The sequence below is a fragment of the Nyctereutes procyonoides genome, unplaced genomic scaffold, assembly GCF_905146905.1.
Source record: "Nyctereutes procyonoides isolate TBG_1078 unplaced genomic scaffold, NYPRO_anot_genome, whole genome shotgun sequence".
In the NCBI taxonomy this organism is placed as follows: domain Eukaryota; kingdom Metazoa; phylum Chordata; class Mammalia; order Carnivora; family Canidae; genus Nyctereutes; species Nyctereutes procyonoides.
Genome location: NW_026575040.1, coordinates 17,101,623 through 17,126,982, shown reverse-complemented (window position 1 = coordinate 17,126,982; position 25,360 = coordinate 17,101,623). Strand labels below are relative to the sequence as shown.

General features: G+C 41.1%; 1 protein-coding gene and 1 non-coding gene across 2 annotated transcripts in view; both read left to right on the top strand.

The window, feature by feature from the left end:
- Positions 1-635: 635 nt before the first annotated feature.
- Positions 636-738, top strand: LOC129506507 (U6 spliceosomal RNA). The gene has a single exon (XR_008663829.1). It is a non-coding gene; the product is annotated as a U6 spliceosomal RNA (small nuclear RNA).
- A 1,691-nt stretch (positions 739-2,429) lies between these two features.
- Positions 2,430-25,360, top strand: part of LIPC (lipase C, hepatic type) — a 153,393-nt gene continuing 130,462 nt past the window's right edge. The window contains exons 1-2 of the mRNA XM_055320223.1: positions 2,430-2,590; positions 20,550-20,676. Of these exons, the coding sequence (XP_055176198.1) occupies positions 20,592-20,676 (85 nt within the window). The 5' untranslated portion in view covers positions 2,430-2,590; positions 20,550-20,591. The remainder of the gene's footprint in view (positions 2,591-20,549; positions 20,677-25,360) is intronic.

The following is a 25,360-nucleotide window of genomic DNA, read 5'->3' as shown; positions in this document are numbered from 1 at the left end:
GTCTCCAGGATCGCGCCCTGGGCCAAAGGCAGGCGCCAAACCGCTGCGCCACCCAGGGATCCCCCATGACCCTTCTTGTAGATCCTTAATGACACTAATGTTGATTTGGACTTAAAGTCTTGGTCTAGTGGAAAAGATAAAATGAAATTCAGGGCTCATAGAAATGATGATCCTAATAATTGGCTTGAGGATCATCACCTTCCTCTCCGGATTGCAGAAGGTTTGCAATGACTGCTTGAAACTTCGGATCAAATTATCTGGCCCATGACCAGGAAGCGAAAAGAAGAGTAGAAAATGAACATGATGTGAAACCTCATTCATGAATTCACCTTATTTTTCCCATCCTTATCTTCCATACCTGAATTTTTTTTAAGTAAGTCTTGCATCATTTGCATCTTTAAAAAGTGTCTTAAATTCTTTTGAAGCAAGGCTAAATATAAAGAAAGTGTAAGTATATTCCTCAGAGATCTGATAGATTCTTATTAGGATGAAAGTAAAAACAAGTGCAAAGGCTTTTCTTGCCAGGAGGGGAAGACTGCATAGCGCAAAGCACCTAGAACACATTCTGTGTAAAAAACAAGTGGGATCATTTAAGTGTATATTTTCTGTTGAAGAAAAAAATATACACATGATCCTTGCTTTGGCAGCACATATGCTAAAACTGGAATGTTACAGGGAACATTAGCATGGTCCCTGCTCAAAGATGACAGGCAAATTCATAAAGCATTCCTTAATGAACTCCCACTATAAGATAAATAAGATCCAGGGATCTAATTCACAGGATAGTGACTATAGTTAACAACACTGTATTATATACTTGAAAGTTGTTAACAGAATAGATCTTAAATGCTATCACTGTGCATGTGCAGGCATACGCGCACACACACACGCACATCATAATTATGTGAAGGATAGAGATGTTAACTAATTGTATCGTGGTAATCATTTTGCAATACATACGAGTATCTAATCATCATGTTGTAAACCTTAAAGTGACATATATGTCAATAATATCTCAGTAAAGCAGAGGAGAAAAAATTGCTTCAACTACAGAGAAAAAAATTCACACGCGCACGCGCACACACACACACACTTATGCATACACATATGATTGGATTCAAGAAAACTAGAATTCTGATACAAAGGCGGGATAAGGACATGACACTCCTAGTTTCAGGAAGCCCCCTACACAATTAGGGACCCGTTAACATCAAGTCACTCACACAAGATTTTTAGCCTCTTCAAAACCCTAGGGTGGGTCGTTGGACATTCCACACCAGCAAGGAGGTGCTTGGGGGGTTTTGGGAATCCCAGTTTCTTTTACACGGTAAAAGCTTTATACATATCTATCGAATAGATGGAAAAGATAAGCAAAACAGGACAAAAGGACAAAACAAAAAACCCACAACAGCAAAAGCAGATGAACAACAAAAACCATTATGCCTACATACTAAGTAAGATAACCTTCCAATGAACTCGGGCAGAAATGATTTGGCAGCAGCCAGAAAAACAGGTGCAATCCAGGGCCTGTCCTTTGAATCTTCTCAACAGCACTTTGAGGTCGATGTTTTTATCTCCACTGTTTTTCAGATGAGGTTAAGGAAGGTTAACTAATTTGTGCAAGACCCCATAACTAGTAGGTGAAAGACCCAGGATTTAAGCCCAGAGCCGTCTGATTCTAAAAACAGACCGTCTACCCCAATATTGCCCCCGACCTCTTCTCCTGTCAAGAACACACATCTGAGGCCCTGTCCCAGATGCACTGAATCAGAGTCTCTGGGGAGGGACTTGGAAGCATACGTTTAACAAGAGACAAAATGATTACGATCATCACAGAGGTTTAAGAAAGGAAAACAGCTCTGTTGCCTCAGGTGGGGAAATGCACCCATCTCTCCCTCTCACTGATCAAAGAGAAGCTATCAGAGATTTGAAGCTCACACAACAAAAATCAATCATGTCATTCTGGAGTTTATCAGATTATAATACTCTAGGATATTTATTCCTCACTTTAGTGATATAGCCTCGTCTGATTTAAGGTTAACTGGATCCTGAAACACAAAGACAATTTTGAAAAGTTGAAAACGGATGCTAGTGGAATCCTCAGACTTCTTTCACTTTCCTCTCTGTCCCTCTTTGGTCCTTTGGAGCAGAAGTATGAACTCAGCTTCAGCTCCTAGCAGCTTGAACTGATGCAGGGGTTCAGCTGTACAGGAGCTGGAGGGTTGCTGGAAGGAGAACGCCGGGCTGACCTCATGTCTGGTTGCCCACCAGATGGCTGTCATTGGACGAGCAAATTCCATGATCCAGGAAGTAGAAAATCCATCACTGCTTGGTTTGTTTTTCTTACCGTCAGTTTTTCCACGCCCAATGACAAGAGAAGAAGCCAGCTAACTCTGTCGCTTTGATCCCCCTCATGGAAGCAAACGACTTATTTGGGCCACCTAAATACTTAATGAATTAAATGGAAAACGACACGGTGATTCCTGACAGGGCTGAATTTAAGTCAAGCTGTGAAACTCCACAGCGCAGCCAGAAGTAGAGCTGGACCAGTCGAGCTGAAACCTGACCACTGCTTCTCAGCAATTTTACTGTAAGTTATTCCCATTATCTCAAGGAGAAATTTGAGACGAGTTTAAAGAAAAGTATGGAGCTCATTTCGCCCATGTTGAGCACAGATCGTTGTTTTAAGAAATTGTTTTATATGCTATTGCCCAGAAACTTGCTTTGAATGAAATTTCCAGGCCTAGTATCTAGAATAGCCAAAAATGACAGTGACATTTTACAAATAATAGTTGAATATGCTTTACTCTGCTTCTATTCCAGAATGTTCTTGATCTCATTTAATCTTCACAACAACTCAGTAAGGTTTATACTCTTAATTAACACGATTTTACAGATAAGGAAACTGGTAACTTCCTCATGGAGTCCTTAAGTAATTTTCAGAAAGCCCATAGCTCGTAGCCAAGAGCCCATCTCTTATCACTGTACCAGCTGCATTCCAACGGAGACCATATATATAGGCCGTTCGTTTCTCCAAAGACAAATTCCCCTATTAGATTAAATCGTAAGACCCAACAACATGTTTGTTGCTTAAAGATAGGTATCTGTAATAAAATGATGCTGAAATGCTAAAAATATAAAAAGTTTTATTGAAGAAACTTGTATAACAAAAAGGAAACAGCTGGTAAAAGTGGAATCATATAAAAGAGATCTTAAAAATCAAAGAAGTGGAGTACAAAGAGGTTCCTGATTATAATGAAAAATATAGAAACAACAGTGAAGACATGGATTACCAAAGTTAGAAGTGCAAAAACAAATGGAATAAACTTAAAAAACCAAACTACCGTTAACGGGCAATGTGAATTCTTGATCAGGCTAAGATAAAAATTAGACAATCTTAAAAATTAAATAGGCAGATTTCAACAGACAAAAAAGTTAAAAGTAATTGAAGATATGACAACAGTAGATATAATTTGAAAAATAAAATAGAGGTTATGAATGCTACACTTAGTATACTAGAACTAGTGGGCATATTTTGAATTCAGTAACAAGACTGACTATACATTTTTCTCAAGGTATTGGAAATTGTGTATATATATATATGTATATATATATATATACAACTCTTAAATTAAGTTTTCAAAAATGAATCCAGAGGAAAGTTATATAGATATATTTTCTCACCACAGTGCAATAAAGCTAAATGTTAACGATATAAGTAAAAATGCAATGAAAGGAACTTTAGATAAAATAACGATTGAGCCTATAGCCTTGAAGGAAACAGTCCAGGGCTTAAACTGTAACTCCATCTCTTACCTCTGTGTGACCTAGGCATTTTATTGAACCTCTCTGAACCTTGGATTCATCATCTAAAATGTGGCTCTACTTTGCAAAGATGTTATGAATTTTATCTATAAAGTACATAAAATAGGAATACCTGGATGGCTCAGTCAGTTAAGCGGCCAACTCTCAGCTCACATCTCCATCTCAGGTCGTGCGTTCAAGCCCTGTGTTGGGCTCCAAGCTGGGCATGGAGACTGCTTTAAAAAAAAGTACATGCAATAATATAATACTAAGACTTAAAGGAAAGCTAAAACCCATACATCATATAATTATGGTGCCATATTTTCAATGTAGTCATACTTTATTTAACTAGAAAAAAAGCCCAGAATCTTTGTTGGTTGAAAGCCAAAGTCTAGAAAATATATCTCTAAATACTAACAATGCTCATCGGTCTGCCCTGGGATTTCTGGTGATTTTTGTTATTTTGCTTTATTTTTTTACTATAAATATAAAGGTAATGTACAATAAATAATAATATAATATGAAATAAATATACACTTCTTTAAAAAATAGTACAAGAAGAAAATTAATATTAACATATTGAGTGCCTTATAGGTGGAGACTGTTGTGAACATACAGTCATTTCAGTGGTTGACACATACATATATATATACACATACATACACACACATATATACAGTGTATTTAAACCCTAATTTAAATTAATTTTAAATTTAGATCTATAAATTTATTTATCTAGATATTAATATATTTCCTATAATATATACGATAGTATTATATATAGTACTAAAATACTTTATATTCAGGGAAAATATAAACGAAATATAAACAAATGGTGAATCTGGGTAAAGGGTGTACAGGAGTTCTTCATACTAGTCCTTTAACATTTCTGTAAGCCTAAAATAATATAAAAATAAAAATTTACAGAAACAAAAACCAGTAAAAGAGTAACTTCTAAACTTCTAAAAACAGCAGCGAAAGCTCTCCTTAGCAACAGGGTGAGGTAAGAAATTAAGAGCATGATAATAACTTATGGAATACTATAAAATTGAAAATACCACCTGTCAAAAGTAAGGGGAGTACAGACAATCAGAGCCCAGAGGTAAAGACCGAGACGCATTTTTGAAATATGATATAAGCAAACTAAGCATCTGATTTAAAATCTTATAAAAAGAAGAGAGTAAACATAAGGGAAAATAGGAAGAAAATAATAACGATGAAGAACAAAAATAAACAAGTTGAAAAACAAAAAATCAGTGGAAATAATTAGTAAATTTAATTGTTCGGTCTCTGAAAAGATAAGATATATTAAAGCCCTTGGAAATGTAGTAAATAGAAGAAAATTAGGAGTCAACAAAATTAAAAATATACAATTGATTTAACTGGTATAAAAGATTATAACCAAAAAAAAAGATTGTAACCTATAAATGATGGCAATGCACAATTTATGATAATTTGAAATGTTCAACCAAATGGGCAAACAAAATATAATGTTGGCAAAACAAGATGGAGAAAACATGAAAATGATGATAAAGGAGGAGGAACTTGAAAGACATATTAAAGAAATCCCTCACCTACTCAAAGAAATACAACCTCAACAAATATAGTGAACAATATTTCTATATATTCAAGAAATAGATTTTGCCATATGATGTAATCAGTTCTCAGTCATGGAGAAACAAGACCAGCTACCCAATTCATCCTAAGCGATAAGTATCGTGCTCATCCACAAATCTGTGAGAAATACCACACATGCACACACATGCACCAACACACTCTTCGGATGGCAAACGTACTCAAGCACCAGCTCCAGTAAAACTGGTTTGAAAAGATTACAACCAAGTTCAGGCACCCAGTAGACTTTCCAAAAATAATTGTTGGCTAAGTGAATCCATAAATAAATGGCTATATGAATGAAAAAATTAATGCAGTCAATTAGCAAAGCCTCCTGAGGGCACGAAAAGCAGGAATGGCCTGTGTGAATCTCGTATTTGCTAACTTACTCATCACCTCATCCATGTCAGACCCAACGAGCATAGGCAGAAAAATCATTTTTCACTGAGCTTAGAGAATGCAGCTGTGACACGACAGTGTGATAAGCAATAAAGGTAAATTCCAGGAATGCCAAGAGATCACAACAAATCAAGGACACCTTTTATAAAAGAATTTGAGTTTTCTCTCTCTCTCTCTCTTTTTTTTTTTTGATGAGACTTAAAAGAAAATATGAAGAAATAAAGACACTAAGGATTGAAGAGTTATAATTTACCATCCCCCAATATGCCACTTTGGCATTAGGATCAGTTTGAGCCAAAGGCACTTGAAAAACAACAGATTCGAGAAGGACATTCTAATCTTCCCTTTCTTCCTAAAACAGGAGATAAGAATTCCCCTGTGGAAGATGCCCTTCTAGTACCAGGGGAAAGAACCGTTCTTCAACAAAGAATAAAAGCTAAAAGAAATCTGTATGAACAGACCTTGCTAAAACACTTCTTATCTTCCTTTAGCTTCCCTACATAATTCAGTTACTCCTCCACGTTGCCTCTCTTTGTTCAACCCCGCATAAGAGCATTTCTTTAGGTTTCCTAAAGAAACCTAATGAGGGCTCCCGTGTCCTGTAAAACTCACAAATTTGTACATTTTTCTTCTGTCAGTCTATCTTAGGTGGGTTTAATCCTCAGGCCCAGCCAAAAAACCCTAAGAGGGTAAAGGTAAAGGTAAATTTGCCTCTGCTACAGGATGTTCCTGAAGGAAAAGACTGCTGGATCTGACCACATGAAAGTTTAACACTGTTCAACAAAAAAACACCACGGGCAATGTGAAAAGATATAATGCAGATTTTGAGAAGATTAATTTGCAACTCATGTCACCACAAAGAATCAACATCAATAACAGAAACACTAATGATGCAATAGGAAGATGGTCAAAAGATCTGAACAAGCAGTTGATAGCACAAGAAATCGAAATAACCGATGACACGCATAAAAGGAAGCATCCTTATTTTATTGAGCTTATTTTACCAGTAATCAGAAAGATGAAATTAAAACAATGAGATACTAGTTTACATCTATCAACAGGTGAAAATGAAATAGTCTGACACTATCCGGTGCTGCTGATGACGTGAAAGAACTGGAGAAACATTCACATTTTGATGATGATGTGTTCACTGGCGTAACCATTTTGAGAATGAATAGTCAATGTCCAGCAACACCAAAGAGATCCGTATCTTAACAACCCTGAGATTTCACTTCTAGGAGTAAACTCTAGGAGTTCTCACTTGCGGACAATGCAAGTCCATTGCAACGTTGTTTGTAACCGCAAAAAAACACACTAACAAAAAAGTAAATCACACAAATATCCACCAGCAGAACGAACTAATTGTGATAGACTCATACAATGAGACCATCTATAGCAGTTTTATCAATAGAGATAAATCTCAAAAATATAATGCTGAATGAAAAACCAAGTTGTAGATAAGTAAGCAGAGTATAAAAATTTGTAAGCATACAAAAGAATGCCATATATTTTATAGCTACATACATAGGTTGCAAACATATACATAGAGAGACCCATAGGCACCAAACTCAGGATGTGGTTGCCTCTGAGCAGGGAAAAATAAGATTAGGTTTGGGAAGAGGTAGACAGGTATTCAATTTCATATCAAAAATAAGAAGCATATATGACAAAATGTTAGGATTTGATGGGTCTGAGGAGCAGGATGGTATTCATAAATATTCACTATACCGTGATTGAAATCATTTTTTTAAGTGAGCACCCCAATTTTAAAGATACATCAAAAATACAAAAACAAAAAAACAAAAAAATACAAAAACATACAAACTAGTATCTAAAATGTATAAAAATCATTAATAGGCAATTCATAAAGAAAGAGAATATCCAATAAAAATGAGAATGATGGGAAAGCCAAGTTTAACTCATTAGTTAAAAAAATTAAAAAATACATATACCATTTTGGCTTATCAGTTGAACATGAAATTGCAAAAATATGAACAGCTAATGTTAACAGGGGGAAGGGGAGGATAGGAGGGGGACCACATCCATTCACTGCTGACAAGAACTTAAAATGATATAAATTTACTTAATTTGGCAGTATATATGAAACAGTGAAAAAATACATTTATGTATATATGTGTATACATAACCTTTACCTCAGAAATTCTACTTTAAGAAATTTAGGAGCAAAGGAAGTGATAGGAAATGTGGGCCAAGATTTATGCTTAGGTATCTTTACAGCAGGATTGCTCATCTTGGTGATGTTTTAGGTACACTAAGTTGATGAAAAAAAAATCAATAAGGAATTAAGGCAATTATGGTACATCTATAGAATGTCATATTCTGTAACTGTCTCAAATAAAATTTTAAAAGAATATTTAAAGCCACTGAAATAGTTCATTAATATGTTAAGAGGTTACAAAAACATTTGTAGAGTTGAATTTTTAAAAACAAATAAATAGGAAAAATAACTTGGAGGAATCCAAATCAAAATGACAATAGTGGTTGTCTCTGGATGGTGAAATTTCAGGGGTCTTCTTCACTAGGTTTTTCTTTTTGCTCTTCATTTTCTCAGTTTTCAATAATAATTATTGACTGATTTTTTAATAGTTATTTAAAATAAAATATTTTCCAAAATAAGCTTTGGTTGGTTAAAGATTTAAATATAAAATCTAAAGAACTTGGGAAAAATTGATAAAAAAAATGTTTATCACCTCTCTGGGGGAATTTTTCCTTTCTCAGCCCGGAAGCAATTTTAATGATTGCACTATAAAAATTAGCAATACTAAAGATTTTTAGGAGGGAAAAATATTTCTATTAAACATTACAAAGAATTAAGATCTATCACGAATAGCTAATTCAAATTTGTAAAATCAATGTCAATTTCTAAAAGATAAATAGGTAAAAGACAGGACCATTCCCATAAGGGAAATACAATTAGTAGACAAACAGAGTGGGAAAATGCTAATTCTCTCTAGAAATCAAAGAAATGTAAATGAAAGCAGTCTGAAGATGAAGATTTTACATATTCTAAAAGAACCAGAAAAATTTTTTAAAAAAAGTTGAATGCTAATATCCAGTGCTGGTGAAGCTGCCCAGAAATTAACTCATACGTTCATTACAACCATATCACTCCCACCCTTTAGGCAGAAATGCTCCCACCAATAATTTATTGCTTTTTTAAAAGATTTTATTTATTTATTCATGAGAGACACCCAGAGAGAGGCAGAGACATAGGCAGAGGGAGAAGCAGGCTCCCTGATGAAGGACTTGAACCCAGGACCCCAGGATCACTACCTGAGCCAAAGGAGGTTACTCAACCACTGAGCCACACAGGGGCCCTAAGAATTTATTCTTAAGAAATACTTTGGCAGAAGCCGAAATGTCCCTCCTCATCTACCTGACTCCTAAATGTTGGAACTCCCAGGACTCAGCCCTCTGGCATCTTCTCTCTTCCATCCATGTGCAAGGTTTGGAGGAGCTCATCTATACATACACCCAGACCTTTCTCTTCACAAGTCTCCAGGGAGGAAGCAGACCAGAGCAGAGATTTTCCTGGGGATGAGAGAGGAGGAGAGGGTGGATCTTCGAAGTAGTTCGAAGGCTCTGAATTCAGTCAAAGAAGCAATGAAGATAAGAGATACCAGCAAAGAGACACCTAAAGCAAGTTTCATCATAATATTCGTTGCTAGGGTTTATAACCGAACGTTCCCTGGGTTATCCGCTAGGAAGTACCAGTGAGGTCCCCAGGAATCCCCTGATTGCAGTAGCCCTCAGCTCACCTGTAGACCACCAGATCTCAACTGCCTTTAACCCCCACCTCCAAAGCCTGAGGGAATTATTTTTGTGAGATTGTCCATAAACCACTTGAAGTAGGCAGCTCAACACTTCTCCAGGGCTCTAATGCACTAGAAGCCGGAACTTTCCCTCGGCTAGTGGCCACCTGGGACCCTGTGGCAACAAGGTGCATCCAGTTCAGAGGTCAGGAAACAGAAGCACTTCAACCCCATGTCCTACACAGTCTCTTGGTTCCACAGACATACTCCTCCATTTGGTGTCCCAGTCTGGGTTCTCTACCTCTTGTGGGTCCTTTCATGGCTTAAGTATATTTGGACGTTTACCATCCTTCATTCTCATGACCCTATGAGGTCACAGGTTCCATTATCCCCATCATTATTTAGAGGTCACGACTGAGCCAAGGCAGAGCTGGGCTCAAACCCAGATCTTTTTTCCCTCCCCATGGTACCAAGTCTGGCCAAGACTGGGTCTTGCTACTGGCTTTAACAGCCTACCACTTCCTTTTTTGTTCATTCATTGTCTGTGAAAAATGGACAAGCGGAGTGATTTTCCTAGCCAGAGCTCAAATAAGCAGCTTTGCTCTGGTGATGATATGACAGCAAAAAGAAAGAGTCCCCAGAGGCAGGGAGCGCTGTGTAAATCTGACTGTGCTGTCCTCCCAGCTCCGAGATCCAAATTATACACCGGCTGACCTCTGAGATCCAATCTCCGCTGTTTCCTAAGGCATCAGGAGGACAATTTGCTATCCCAGGAGTTCTCGGGACCATCAGATTAGGAGTGAAATTCTGGAGTGAAAAACAGCTCTCTCCATGGCAGTGCTCCAGGCCCATAAATTTAAAGGAAGCCTAGACACAGCAATATTTTCCTCCTCCTATCCCTGAACTTTGCCTAGAGGTTAAAGCTCCTTCTCCAACCTGGCTCAGTCAAAGCAAACACTTACTTGCTTCATCCCTGCAGAATGCAGGCAGCTAAGGACAGGTGTGCCTGTGGCGTTTACCTGAATGATCTGACAGTTTCTCAAAGCATAAAGACTTGGGGCTGATGGAACCCTGAGACATTCAGAAAGTCCTTTTTGGGGTTGAAGAGATTGCCCCTCCATCAGGCTCAAAAGGGTGGGAGGAGGAACTTCTCAAAGGCAGATTTGCACCAATTGGCCTGGGCAGGACCCCATAGATGATCCTCTCTGGTGCCCATACATGATTCCCCCAGCAGTCCATGGCTTCTCTGGCCCCTGGGTTCTGAGGAGCCTGACCGGGTATAGACTCCCCACCAAGCTCCTGGACCCGACTCCAGAAAATCCCCTCTCCAGGCCATGGTGTACTATCCCCTGTAAGGAGGGCCCTTCCCATTTTAGAACATGTTTTCTCCTACCACTAACTTGAGAAAAGGAATCACGTTTTCAAATTTCAATTCAGGGTAGCTGGTTCAAGACAGGTGATGGGAATTACTCAAAACATAAGAAAGCAAATATCAGGTGAGGAGACTTTATTTTTTAAATGGGAAGGAATACATCACAACCTATACAGTTAATCTTAAAATCAAGGACAGGACACAGATGTCATCTTTTTTTCAAAAACACTGTATCTCGGGGATCCCTGGGTGGCTCAGCGGTTTAACACCTGCTTTTGGCCCAGGGCGCGATCCTGGAGTCCCGGGATCGAGTCCCACATCGGGCTCCCGGCATGGAGCCTGCTTCTCCCTCCTCCTGTGTCTCTGCCTCTCTCCCTCTCTCTCTCTCCCTATGTCTATCATAAATAAATAAATAAATAAATAAATAAATAAATAAATAAATAAATAAATCAATCTTTAAAAACATACAAACAAACACTGTATCTCGTTCTCCGATTCTTTCTTATAGCCAGTTACATGGGCAATAAAAGAGAAAGAGAAGGAACATGTAAGGGTTCCTAAGCACAGTGAAGGGAGCACCTGGCTGGCTCAGTTGATTAAGCATCCAACTCTTGGTTTCAGCTCAGGTCATGACCTCAGGGTCACGAGATCAAGCCCATGGCAGGCTCTGCGCTCAGTGCAAAGTCTGCTTGGGATTCCCTCTCTTTCTCTCCCTCTGCCCATCCCTCCTCTGTTTCTCTCTCTCTCTCTCTATGATAATAAATAAATGAAATATTAAAAAAAAAACACAGTGAAACATTATACTTAATAAAAATAATCATTGTGGATATGTGTTGTGCTGGACACTGTGCTAACCACAGTTCCTGAATTTTCTCACTTATTCCTCCCTCCAAACCCTTGCGGTTAATAATAGTACTACCCCTGGGTTAGATTGGGGAAACTGAAGCACAAAGATTTTAAATAATTTGCCCACTAATGGAGCCAAGAAGGAAGAGGGCAGCATGAGGATCCAGTTCTGTTATCACAAAGCTTCCACTCAAGAGACAAAGATACGATACGGAGACACAGCCTCTCCTCTCAAAGGAAACTTATCCTGCTATCTTTAGAATTCTCTAGCTAAGTACTTCCCTTTATCATTTCTTAACAATAGGAATTACAGGGGAGATTTTGTGCTCCAGTGGAAAACGACGCATTGTCTATGCACTGCGCTGCTGTCCTGGGTTATCTGATTCTGGTGTTCATTGCCCTTGAGGCAGTTTACGACTCTGTACACCGAAGATAACTATACGCAATGCAAAATGCAAGTTCTGTCCTGCCTTGTGTGGAAGTTCGATTGACTTTCCTCCCACGCTGGAAGCGAGCCATGCTCCCACTCGCACATTATTTTCAACAGTCCTTTATCCATATGCACTGGAGGGGGGTGACTTCTCCCTTGGACTAGTTATAACAACACCCTTACCAGGTTCCTCATTATAATGAGTTAAATACAATACCTAGCATATGTTCTTTTTTAATATCTAAGTGGGAGCCATGATCTTATCTTTTTAAAAAAATTATGCCTTGGGGCGCCTGAGTGGCTCTTGGTTAAGCGTTAAGCATCTGCCTTCAGCTCAGGTCATGATCCCAGGGTCCTGGGACTGAACCCCGCATCAGGCTCCCTGCTCAACCTACCAAAGCACCCCATGGCTTTCTGGAGGACCCTGGGCATGATCTAACCTGAATGGCTTCAAGAACACATGGTAATGGCAATGCTGTGTAACTAAGGCTATTCCTAGTGTGGCCTCTCCCCCGACAATTTCCTGTCGAGCAGTGTTCTGTCCAAGGCAAAGCTTCATGAGCAAGAACTCCAGTCCCCTCATGTTCACTGGACTTTTCTCACCGCTGATTGGGGAAAATTCATCTGTATATAAAGTATATGGTTCTATCCCAGCGTAATGTCACTGTTGCTTCTCTCTTGAGCTAGTCTCATGGGCTATTTCAGGGGTGTCTCCATGAAATAGCTGACAAAAGGCTTGAGAACATTTGTTTTGAAAATAGTAATGTAGCAGGTATATGATCTATGTCTTTATGTGCAGTTCAAGAGCACACAGCACAAGCTTGTTTTTTTTTTAAACTTAGATACTTGGGGATGGGACACTTGGCAAACCTGCTTTTTGTTGTGTGGGCTATAATTCAAATCCCATTCTACCACTTACTAGAACGTGGGTTTGGGAACTCAGTAACTTCCTGAATCCTCTGTTTTCTTCTCTGCGTGAGGTGGAATAATCACACCTGTGTCATAGAACTGTTTCTGAGGTTTCAGTGAGTCACATAGAAAGTCTGGCCTCTATGGTAGTTGGCTCCTGAACTGTTAACCCCTGACTTCTGACCTGCCTAGCAATCAATGACTAACCATATCATCGACATACCATATTTGCTGGAAAAACGATGCATCACCAGTAGCACTTGAAACAGATCGTTGGAAACTGCTCCTGATTTTTCACAGCCAAGGACTTGACTTGCTAACCCCAGAAAGCTTTTGTGAGACGAGTGCACGACACGGTACAAATACGCATTGCTGCAGAGAGGTGTGGGCATTTCAATCTGAGATGCTTTAGCCTTATCTGATGCCCAGGATGGGGTCAGTGCCCCTGGGTACCCAGAGAAAGAGAGCTGGCATGCTGACAGCCCACCATCCCAAACTGTGTCTCTAGTCTGCTGCCATCAGCTTTCTAGTTCATGGCGTGGCTGGTCCCCCCGAGTAACTCAGCATCATCACCCATCACCAAGCCCAACCAACAGCCCAAGCAGGTGGAGGATGAGGCAGAGTCTAGGCTATACCCTCCCTCTTTCCCACAGAGGAGAAAACCCTTGGCAAATTTTAAGGAGCCACCAATGTTTCGTGTCTATCTGGCTGCTCTAAATCTACTTAAATCTTGACTTCTTTTTGCTTCCAAGCATAATGCAATCAGAGAAAAAAAGATTTGCCATTCAACTGCAGCTACTAAAATCATAAGACGCATTATTGGTTCCAGAGTACCTGGCCACAAAACAAACAAACAAACAAAAAACACCATTCTGGTTTGGGGGTTTTAGGGTTTTTTTGTTTTTTTTTGTTTTGTTTTGTTTTTTTCAATTGTTCCACAAACAAGCAGCTGAAATTCTGACAGTGAGAGTAAGTGGGCCAGCACAGAGCAGGAAACAAAAATAAGTTCAGAAACAAAAATGAGTTCTTTGCTCGTTAGTTACTTGGATCTTCACTTGAGCCTGGGAACGAGAGCCACGGAGCTTATGGGGACCTGGAAGTGTCCCCATCCAATCGACATCTGCCTTCCGCTCAGGTCGTGATCCCAGGGTCTGGGGATCAAGTCCCGAATGGGGCTCCCCGCAGGGAGCCTGCTTCTCTCTCTGCCTGTCTCTGCCTTCTGCCTGTGTGTGTGTCTCATGAATGAATAAGCAAAATCTTTTTTTAAAAAATTAGACATGTGGACTGCCTTGGACAAGGAATCTGGGAGCTTCTGTTTTCTGACCTGTAAAATGAGGGAAATAATTCCTACCTCATTTGTCACAAAAATCAAATAAGTTCTGACTGTGCCAAGAGCTGTTAAAGGAGCCTTCCACATGATAACGTGTGATCTCCTGACTCCATTTTACAGAGGAGAAAACTGAGCCAGAGAGAGATAACAGAATCTGCCCAGGGTTGCAAAACCAGTCAGAGGCAGAGCCAATGCAAAGTTTATCTGCAAAGTTTTATCAATAAAGGAATGATGATCTCACTGAATAAATACCAGCCTGTACTGCGTGAAACACTTCATTCTTTCAAATAGTCTAAAACATTACCTGCAAACTTGTTTTCACCTTTCATTTGTTTACTGATCTTTAAAAAAAAAAAAGAGAGAGAGAGAGAGAGAGAGAGATAAGGAAAGGTTAAACTCCAGGCCAACCCCTCTCCAAATGAGGACATGTTCCAAGCCTTCTTGTTTTTGCCATACTCCCACATGGTACAAGAATGTCTACAAACTGATCAGTGACCCAAAAAATCCTGGTCATTTTCCAGGATTTGGACCAGTGGTAGCCTGGTCCTAAGAAGCAGTAAGGGAAGGTGTCATTTCCCAGTGACATGGTCCTAAAAGCATCATAAACTTCATCTTGGAAGTGGACTACAATTAAGGCCTAGGAAAGAAAGCCCCGTGAAGTCCTAAGGAAAACCAGACACATAGGGATTAAGGGTTAGTGGTTGTTAAGAAAACTGACCCTACATTCAGATGGCCCTGAATCACCCCTCTCTGTCTTTTACTGGGGAAATATGGTTTTGTTCCAGGTCTTAATCTCTTAAATCTCAACCGCAAAATGAGGGAAATAATAGTACCAATCCAAAAGTTATTGTTTCAATTTCACTTGTTTGAGAACTCCAATTTGAGGCTGCCACTCTTGCCTGTGTATCTCCAGTTTCTGAAGATGAAAGCAAGAAAAGCTGATCCTGAATATAAAACTCTGTTTCTTTCATAAGTGAACTTCACCATGATCCCCTGGCTTCTCGCCACCAGGGACTTGCTCTCTTTATCTCTATAAAATATTTATTTCTTTTCTTCTGATTAACTTTCTTATCACCATTACACCAAAGGAAAAGGTTACAGTCAGGTCATCAAATGCCAGTCTCTTGAAATTTCTATTTCTTCACGAAGCCTTTCAAATTAAAAGAGAGCAAGAATTGAGCAATTTTTAAGAATCTAATTATAAAACCATTATTATTTTAGGCTGAGGATTCCAGACAATAATGATAACTCTGCTGGAGGCTCCAGCTTCCATGGGACTCAGGCCTGCCTCCTTTACAGTTCGTGGGAAATGAAGAGTCCCCCATAAACTGCTGGGCTTTCTTCAGCATGGAAATGACTACAGATTCCACTAATAGATCTATTGGCTTTTCCAATGTTTTGATGGAGTCAACCACATTTCAGTTACATCATTAAGGCCTAGAGCCACTCTATCTTTCTACAGGAGAGTTTTCACACCTTTTCAGTAAAGCACCTCTATCAGTTTAAAAAAACTTTGGGGGCCTGGGTGACTCAGTAGGTTAAGCGTTTGACTCTTGATTTCAGCTCAGGTCATGATCTCAGTGCTGTAAGATCAAGCCCCGTGTAGGGCTCCACACTCTGTGCTTAAGATTCTCTCTCTCTCTCTCTCTCTCCTCCTCCTCCTCCTCATCCCCATATGTGTACTCTCTCTAAAACAAATGAACAAAAAAAAAAAAAACGATTTTTAAGCATTCCTCCGCAAATATATGGGCATTTATATGCTTCTAAATTATGTATCACCAATATATTACATAGTGCTATATTCTAATTGTATAGTATGAATGTATTATAAATATAAACACAAAATTTTCACCTTACTGGACTGCTATAATAGATTATCACAGACTGGGTAAGCAACAGAAATTTATAAACAACAGACATTTATTTCCCACAGTTTTGGAGGCTGTAAGTACAAGATCAAGGAAGGGATTGGCAGAAGCAGTGTCTGGTGAGGTCCTCATAGATGGCCATAGATCTCCTTCACAGGGGCAAAGCAAGGGATCTGGATGGGGTCTCTTTTACAAGGACACTGTCTCCACTCATGAGGGCTTGTCCATTGTGACCTAATCACCCCCCAAAGGCCACACCTCTTATACCATCACCTTGGGGGTTATGCTTTAATATATGAATTTTAGAGGGACACCAATAATCAGCATCTAGCAAGAGATATAGGAATATCTGAAAGGTCTGTTATCTTCTTCTTGTGCCCCCACAGACCTTACAAGCACCAGCTGGAAGCAGTGGTCCAAATTTCATGTGACAAAGAACAGCCTGGAGAATTTGTTTAGTATGAAGCTTCTCCAAGCGTCAGCCGTGAAGTTTTAAATGGACTGTTCTTGGGATCGGCCCCAAACCCATCCTCTCCCTGAGTTCTTGGGCTGACTCTGATTCCAGTGCCCATCCTTCTGCTTACCTACCCCTTTCATTTTATCACTGTGGTTCGGTTGTTGTCTACCTCATGGAGACCCTCTTGATGCCCTAGGTAAATTAAAAACAATTCAACAATAATAATAGCCATCATTTATTGTTTCCTACTTGCCAAGATTGCTTTTCCTCGTTCCATTACCCCCTCTAACCCGATCATGGAGGCATCAGTAGTCCTTATGCAGATGAAAGAAAAAAGCTAAAGCTCCAAACACTCATGTCTTGCCCTTGGTCACCCCCAGTTAGAAAGTGACAGGCCAGGGATTTGAACCTAGATCTATCTGATTCCAAAGCCTAGGCTTTTGACCGCTGAGCACGTTGCCTCCAAAATAAGTCACTACGTTTACTGAACCTTTAGTATGAACCAGGCACTTGGCTGGGTGCTCCCCATGCAAATCTCTAATACTCATGACATACCTCCTTTTGTACAGGGATGCATCTCAGTCCACGAATTCTGAGATACAAGCAATGTCTTCATTTTCTGTAAGCCATCTGAATTACTGAACTCCTATTTTTCAGGCCCTCTGGGATTTCCCCTTTCCACCCCCACCCTATTATGCCATAGTTCTGGATCAGACACAGCACCCAAGCCTGGTGGTGGGGGTGGCACCTGATTGTCTGTCACCCATCCACACAGGTGGCCACTAAGGGACTCATCCTCCCATCTTACATGACCTGTTAGTACTGGAGGCTCACGGCTGCTCCCACCTCATGCCAGGCACAGGGGCAGCTTTTGCCCATCTGCCAACACCACACAGCCATATCCTCTTTAGATTTTTACCACCTTCCAGCAGGGTTTTTGGGAAGCCAGGGACTGTCTCATCTACCCCCCAGACCTAGGGATAAGTCTCTCTTCCCCCACCTACCTACGAAGCCCAAGAGGCTCTCATCCTTGTGATGAGAAGGTAGGAGTGCTCCTACTCCCCTCACATCCCTGTAAAACATGGTTAGCCTTTTGCTTCTCTTTGAAGGTTACAATTCTCTTGTCTTAGGTCCTAAGTTTGGGGAAGACAAAAGATTTGTAGAATTCTCTATAGTTTGCCCTTCTTACGAGGGAGGAAGAGCAAGGGAGAGAGATGTTGGGAGAAAAATAATACTAAGTTGGTATTTCCAAATATTATCTCTGGCTCATGTTACCCCATTTTACAGGTGAGGGGATGGACTCATTCAGGTTAAGTCACATTGTGCTCACTAGTAGAAAGTAGACCCAGCATCCTCAGGCTCTGGAAAGCTCACTGTGAAGTTCTCCCCTCTTCCCTGCCAGGTGTCTCCCTGGCCAGCTTCAAGAAAACACAACAGGGCTGGTGCATTAAAACCACCACAGAGGGATCCCTGGGTGGCGCAGCGGTTTAGCGCCCGCCTTTGGCTCAGGGTGCGATCCTGGAGACCCGGGATCGAATCCCACGTCGGGCTCCCGGTGCATGGAGCCTGCTTCTCCCTCTGCCTGTGTCTCTGCCTCTCTCTCTCTCTCTCTCTCTCTCTCTCTCTGTGTGTGTGTGTGTGTGTGACTATCATAAATAAATAAAAAATAAAAAATAAAATAAAACCACCACAGAAGGGTGACAGGCCAGGCAGCCAGAGCTTGGGAAGATGGGAGCAGTCAGCACCCTTGAAAGGGAACAGACATCTCTCTTCCTAACCCACCCCATGAGAGCCTCACAAAACAAGCTGGCGTGAGACGATAGTAGCAAAACTCTTGGTGAAGCAGGGACTTCTAAGAGCCAGAACTTTGAAGACCTCTTCCCATGTAGAAAGTGGTAAGAGAGTGTACTCTGCAGAAATTGGGAAGGAGGGGTCTTGGTATTCTGGAGCCACTTGGATTCACTGCTTTCTTGGTGAGTTAATCCTCAAGTGATGTAACTGCCTGCTCAATGGTTCCAGCTGAATGTCCTAGAGGCACCTCAAACCTCACAGAGCCAAAGCTGGCTGCATAATCTTCCACCACCAAAACTGCTCCACTCACAGCCTCCCCACCTCAGCTGTTACCAAGCCCAATGTTTGCTTGCTCGAGGCAAAGTCCTTAAAGTCATCCTCAAGGCCTCTCTTTGTCTTGCATCTCACATTCTAATAGTCAGGAAATCCTGTTGCACCCATCCTCCAAATATATCCAACACCCATCCACCGCTCCCCAATTCCACTGTTACCATGCTGAAGCAAGCCACCATCACTTCGCACTGGGTGACTGCAATGACCTCCTCATATTCTCTCCGACTTGCACCCTTGCTCATCTGTTCCTAGCCTTGCAAACCAGAATGATCTTTTAAAATAATAATACAAATCATGTCACCCTTCTACTCAGAATGGCTCCCCATGTCTCAGATCATAAGAGTCAAAGTCTTTATAAGGGTGTTTCCTGGGTCATTGGTCTCCTTGTTGTTTCTGGAACCTAGCAGGCACACTCCTACCTCAGGGCCTTTGCACTGGCTACTCTTTCACAATATGTCCACTGAAACCCTCATTTAAAGTTCAACCTCCCAACAAGGCTCACCCTGACCATTCTATTTAAAATCACTACCTCCCCAACCCCGTAATTCTGCTATACTTTCCCTTTTTCCATAGCTCTCACTCCATTCTACAATCTCCATAAATCTCTTCTTGTGTCCATTGTCTATCATCTGAGTCCTCTCACCTCCAGTGGTACATAAGCTTCACAAAGATAGGAATGTTAATCTGTTTTGTTCACTTAAATATCTCAAGTACCTAAAACAGTGCCTGGCATATAGTAGGCATGCAAAAAAAAAAAAAAAGGCGGGGGGAGGTGTTGAACAAATAAAGTTTAAATAAAACTAGAGATCTAAGGAATCTCACAAGAGTCATACACAGTAACATATCCCTGGCCTGGTTTTGTGGAATGGCCTGACTTCTCAATCCTCCACACAGTGCGAGCATTAATTAGCACAGAGTTGGAGAGTTTATTCTAGGGTCATCTCCCAATGGGCCCCTCTCCCCCGCTGCCTGCCACCCTCCCCCTAACCCCTGCCCCCCCGCAAAGGCATCTGGTCCTGCATCTTTGCTCTTGCTTCAGCTCCTTCTTACACTGACAATAGAGGTTTTCTGCCCCTTTCAGCTATAGACAGACACATCATCCCACCACTCTTTGACTTCAGGCACCAGCAATTTTGCTGAACCCATCAGAAAATGGACCCTCCGGCAGCTCTCTGCTTGCCAGAGCCCTTTTCTTTTCCTTTGTGCTTAGCCTGCAATTTGAAATACCTCTGCCATGAGCCGGCATCCCCAGTGCACTGATGTCAGAGGGAGAACGAGGTAACCATGTGCGAGCCACTGACCCCTGACCTTTGACAGAATTTCCAAACACATTAACTTTAAATTGATTAATTTGGAACTTTGACCTTGGCCCAAGAAGGTAAGAATACATGACAAGATATTTGATTTTCAAAATGTATCAGGGTTTTGTTGTTGTTGTTTTTTTTTTTTTTTTTTTTTTAAAAAAGCTTTTGTAAAAGCTTTGTTGAATTAGGTAGAGTTAGACTTGGGGTTGAGGGGGTAGCAAGAGAAGCTAACACTTGATAGCATGGTTAAAGGTTAATTATTAATAAGCAGGCTTCCCTCACAAAGTATCAATAGGCAATCTGGTCTCTTTAACTTCAGAAATTAGCAAGAAGACCTCGGACCCCGGGTGAGACAGGAGAAATGGAAAGTCCCCCATGTGTCTCTATTTTCTTGGTTTTGTGCATCTTTATCCAATCAAGTGCCCATGGACAAAGCCTGGGACTAGGTAAGAGCCTACCTCTTCTGCAGAGATGGGCATGGATTTTCTTCTTTAAATGTCTGTCAAAATGAATCCAAGTGTTCTTGATGGTGTGGGAGAAAGCTCGGTTCTATTAGTGGTGTCACGGGTCACAGGGACATGTCACCATTCGTGCAGGATTGAAATTTAAGGAGATCGTTCTGGAGATGTGTAAAAGCACTGGCAGCTTGCGCTGAAGTCTCTCCCGTGTCTGATTCAGAACGAGTCATGATAAGACTTGGATGGAGAATGATCTGAAAGAGTTTTGGATCTTCCTGAGTGCTAATTTGGCATCTAATTTGTGGCTGGGGAGCACAGCTTGCAACGAAATGCTCCGTCTTGCTGAGGTTGTCTGATTGTTGGCTCTCTCAGAGGAGAGAGGAATTTGTAGAGTCGTATTTCCAGACAGGTCTAAGGAAGAGATAGTGTTGCACATTCGCTAGGCTTCATTTTTTTCTGCCGAAGGTTTACTCTGAGATTGAGGAATACAACAGCAATCACACCCGTTTGATCTGTAAATTCATAAACCGGATTGTTGGCCAAAGATCCAAATGCTTGATCAGGTAGGTGGACTCCAGGTGCCCGGCTAAACAGTACATTGGATCAATAAATGACAGATATGAAGTAAAGTAAGCAATTTGGCCAAATTATACAGATATTTGGGACTTTTTTGTGTGTGTGCTGGTCAGGAGCTAGTAACTCTAAGGTAGAGGGTTTAGATTTCTCTTTTCTCAAAGACTGTGCTTGGAAGGACCTCTAAAAACCTTGAGAATGAGAAATTTAGTGACCAATATATGTGAAAATTCCAGAATTTTGTTTCCCCTTTCAAAAGGGCTGTTTGTTATTTTATTATTATTATTTTGCATCACAGGCCAGTTAATAACTGATTAGTAGTATTAATTATTACCATTTACTAAGCATTTTCTATGTCAAGCATTGTGCCTATTATTTTGCATTCATCATCTCATGCATGAACCAGGTCCAAAAATGACAATAATAATTTAGAGACAGACAGGCAAAATCGCTGATGATTATTATTCCCTGGGTTGACCAGGATTTTGCTGAAGGGTCTGCCCTGACCTTTGGCCCAGAATGTTGTCTTTATTTTCTATCAAAGTATAACATATATTAAGAAAAGTACCTAGATCATAACTGCCCAGTGAATGGTGGTAATTGGAACCTACATCCCGGAAGCTTCTCTTGTGTACCCCTTGAGCCTTAACATAGATTATTTTGTCTTTGGGGGGAACTTCTCATTAGGGAAGCATACAGAATGTGCTCTTTTGCTTCTGGCTTCTTTCACGAACATTACCCTGGTGAGACTCATCCGGGGCACATGTATGTGGTGGTGACTCATTCATTCTGGGGGCAGAAGCATTCCATCGTGTGAATATCTCTCCCTTCATTTATATATTGTGCTGTCGATGGGCTCAGAATGGTTTTTAGTGGAGACTTGGAGGTCAGAAGCCATCGATGCTAAGCAGGAGGCTGAAGGGCAAGTCGGCCTCCTCCAGGCTGCTGGACGTTGTCCAGATTTCCATCAACAGATGTTGTGTTGTCAGCTGCTGCTTCCTCAGGGCCTGGTTTGTCCCGAAGCTGGGGGAAGCAGCCATGATGAGCAGGAGGGTTCTTCAGGGAAAAGGATCAGAGTCTGGAGGTCTCTTGCTCCCTTGCAAGCAGAATCCCTTGGCAAAACTCTTCGTGCTTGAGCCCAATCTGTGTGCATGATGCTGGGGCATCATCGTCCAAGGCACTGGCTGGAAGCAGGTGCCCACAGTGGAGGCCTCGTCAGATGAGTATCTAGACTGGCAGATCTCAACCAGGGGCAAAACTGTCCCCCAGGGGACATTTGGCAATGCCCAGAGACATTTTTCAATTGTCACAGTTGGGGATAGAGTGCTATTGGCATGTAATGGGCAGAGGCCAGATACGCTACTAAACATTCTACAGTGCACGTGACAGTGCCCACAACGAGTTATTCAGGGCAAAGTGCCCCTAGTGGGTCAAGTGTTGGGAAACCCCAGTCTGTACAAAGCTCCCACTGTCACTAGCCTTGGGCCAGGAAGAGCTCCCGCAAGGACCCTTCCTCCTGAACCCCACCCCTCCCGGCCTGCCTCTTTTTGTTTTTATGAATGACTTACTAATGGACCCACTCCAGCTCTGTGCACCCGGTACGTGCCAGCTGTTAGCCCATCCTCGCCATGTGGGAGAGTAAGCCAGCATTTGGGTGAACCTGCAGGGGTCCCATGGCTGTTCAGAGCCAAGAAAGGAGAAGCACAGACAGCTCAATCTGAGGCTCCAGGCCTTTCTCTCTTTCCATTGTGCTCACTCCCAGGGATGTGACAGCCAGAGGCCCCTCAAAAACAGTTCTGTTCAGTTCTCATTCAGAAATATGGACCGGGGCAATTGTTCCAATCTGTTAGCACCAAGGGGAACAGGATCTGTTCCCCCGGAACACAGAGCTACCATCACCCTCATCCCCAGACCTCACAGCTTGAGGCCCAGACCCACCCCACTGGTGAGGCCACGAGAGCCCACACTGCCCTCAGATGGAAGCTGCTGCTCCCAGGCCCTGGCAACCCCACCTTCCAGGTATCCATCACCACTGCCTCCAGGGGCCTGTCCCTCCCTCCCATACCAGCTGCAGCTTCCAAATCCCAGAAGGCGCTGGCACCCACCCACTGAGTCCCTCACTCCTTTAACCATCCCCCCTGTGCAAGCATCTGCCGTGTATAAGGCCACACACGCGTGTGGCAGTTCGCAAACTTCTTGATCTCGGGACACCGTTACATACTGAAAAATCCCTTAGGACTCCAAAGAGCTAGAGTTTTGTTTTGTTTTGTTTTGTTTTCTGCGTGGAATACAGCTATCGATATTTACGATATTAGAGACTAAAATTGAGGAATTTTTGTAAATTGTAATGCTTTTAAAAAGAACAGCAAACCTATTGGTATCAATACATATATTATGAGAAATACCTCGTATTTTCAAAACAACAACAGTAAAAAGGGAGTCTGAAGAGTGATACTGTTTTACAAAGAAGTGTTGCAAATTTCTTGAATGTCTGGCTTAATAGAAAAGGGCTAGATTCTTTTATCTGTGTCTGTATTCAGTGGATTGGGATGTGTTGCTTTGTTTGGAGTACATGAAGAAAATCGGCCTCACATATAGGCCATCCCAGAACCACTGCATTTGGACAGTAGACACTGTACAACTGTGGACTGCCCAGTTGGCCCTTGTCCCCAAATCCTGCCCTGAGCTGTTCAATCAGGAGTGGGCCAGGGGTGGGGAGATAGGAGCCATCTACCCCAGATGTCAGTGATAAAAATAAACCTCCTACCTTTCAAAATAGTTTTTTACTACAGTTGCAAACAACCCCTATGGTTATTGTTGGGTTTTATTAATATATGTGTAAACTTCGAATGATCACATTTTTATTACCTACCCTTTAATAAAAATTATGTTCCCTATCAACATTAATTTTTTTAAGATTTTATCTATTTATTCACGAGAGACACAGAGAGAGAGGCAGAGACACAGGCAGAATGAGGAGAAGCAGGCTCCATGCAGGGAGATCGATGTGGGACTCGATCCCAGGACTCCGAGATCATGTCCTGAGCCAAAGGCAGATGCTCAACTGCTGAGCCACCCAGGCATCCCTATTGACGTTAATTTTGCGAACTCCCAGTTATGTGGTTGGCCCCTGACATTTACCCATTTGGTGATGTGCTCACTGCAGGTATCACGGTTTTGAAACCTCCCAACTCATTCTGACCACCCCATGTCTCCAACTTCTATGATACTTACTGCATTTTCCTACATAGAAACAGAAAATTGAAAATCAAAAATGATACCATAATGATTGTGAAGACAAAGAAGCAAAACCTGAGAACTTACATTCTGTTATCCTACGGGACCACCATTTAGAATTTTTATGTTTATAATGTAATACAGTAAGACAGATATTAACAGGGAACTGGGAGGTATAATACAGTTGGCCCTTGAACAACACGTGGATTAGGGGCACCGACCCCCCCCCCCCGCCCATGCAGTCAAAAAGCCACATATAATTTTTGAATTCCCCAAAACTTAACTACTAACAGCCTACTGTTGACTAGAAGCCTTACCAGTAACATAAACAGTCGATTAACATCTATTTTGTTTATTATATGTATTACATATTGTATTCTTACGAGAAATAAGCTGGAAAAAAAGAAAATGTTATTAAGAAAATCATAAGGAAGAGAAAATCAATTTACAGTACTCTGTTGTATTTATGGGGAAAAAATCCACATATATTTGCACCCACACAATTCAAATATGTGTTGTTCAAGAGTCAACTATATTTTGTTTAGTAAGTAAAAATTGTAGTTCTTACAGGAAATACTTTTAATGCATTTGAGTATCTTCAAAGTTGCAATGTGTTCTTCCTCCTAAATTGTTCATTGCTCTAAAACTAACGAACAAATTAAGAAAATAGTGATTCCTGATTTCTGCAACATTACTGAGAACAATTTTGTCTTACAGAGCAGAGGCATATTAAAATGATCTGTCCTGGGTATCATATACATGAAGTATATCACTGAGTCAAAAAAAGGAAATAAGATGTGTATATAAAATTTTCACGACTAAGACATGAAATGTGATGAGTAACATTAGAAAGGAGTACAAT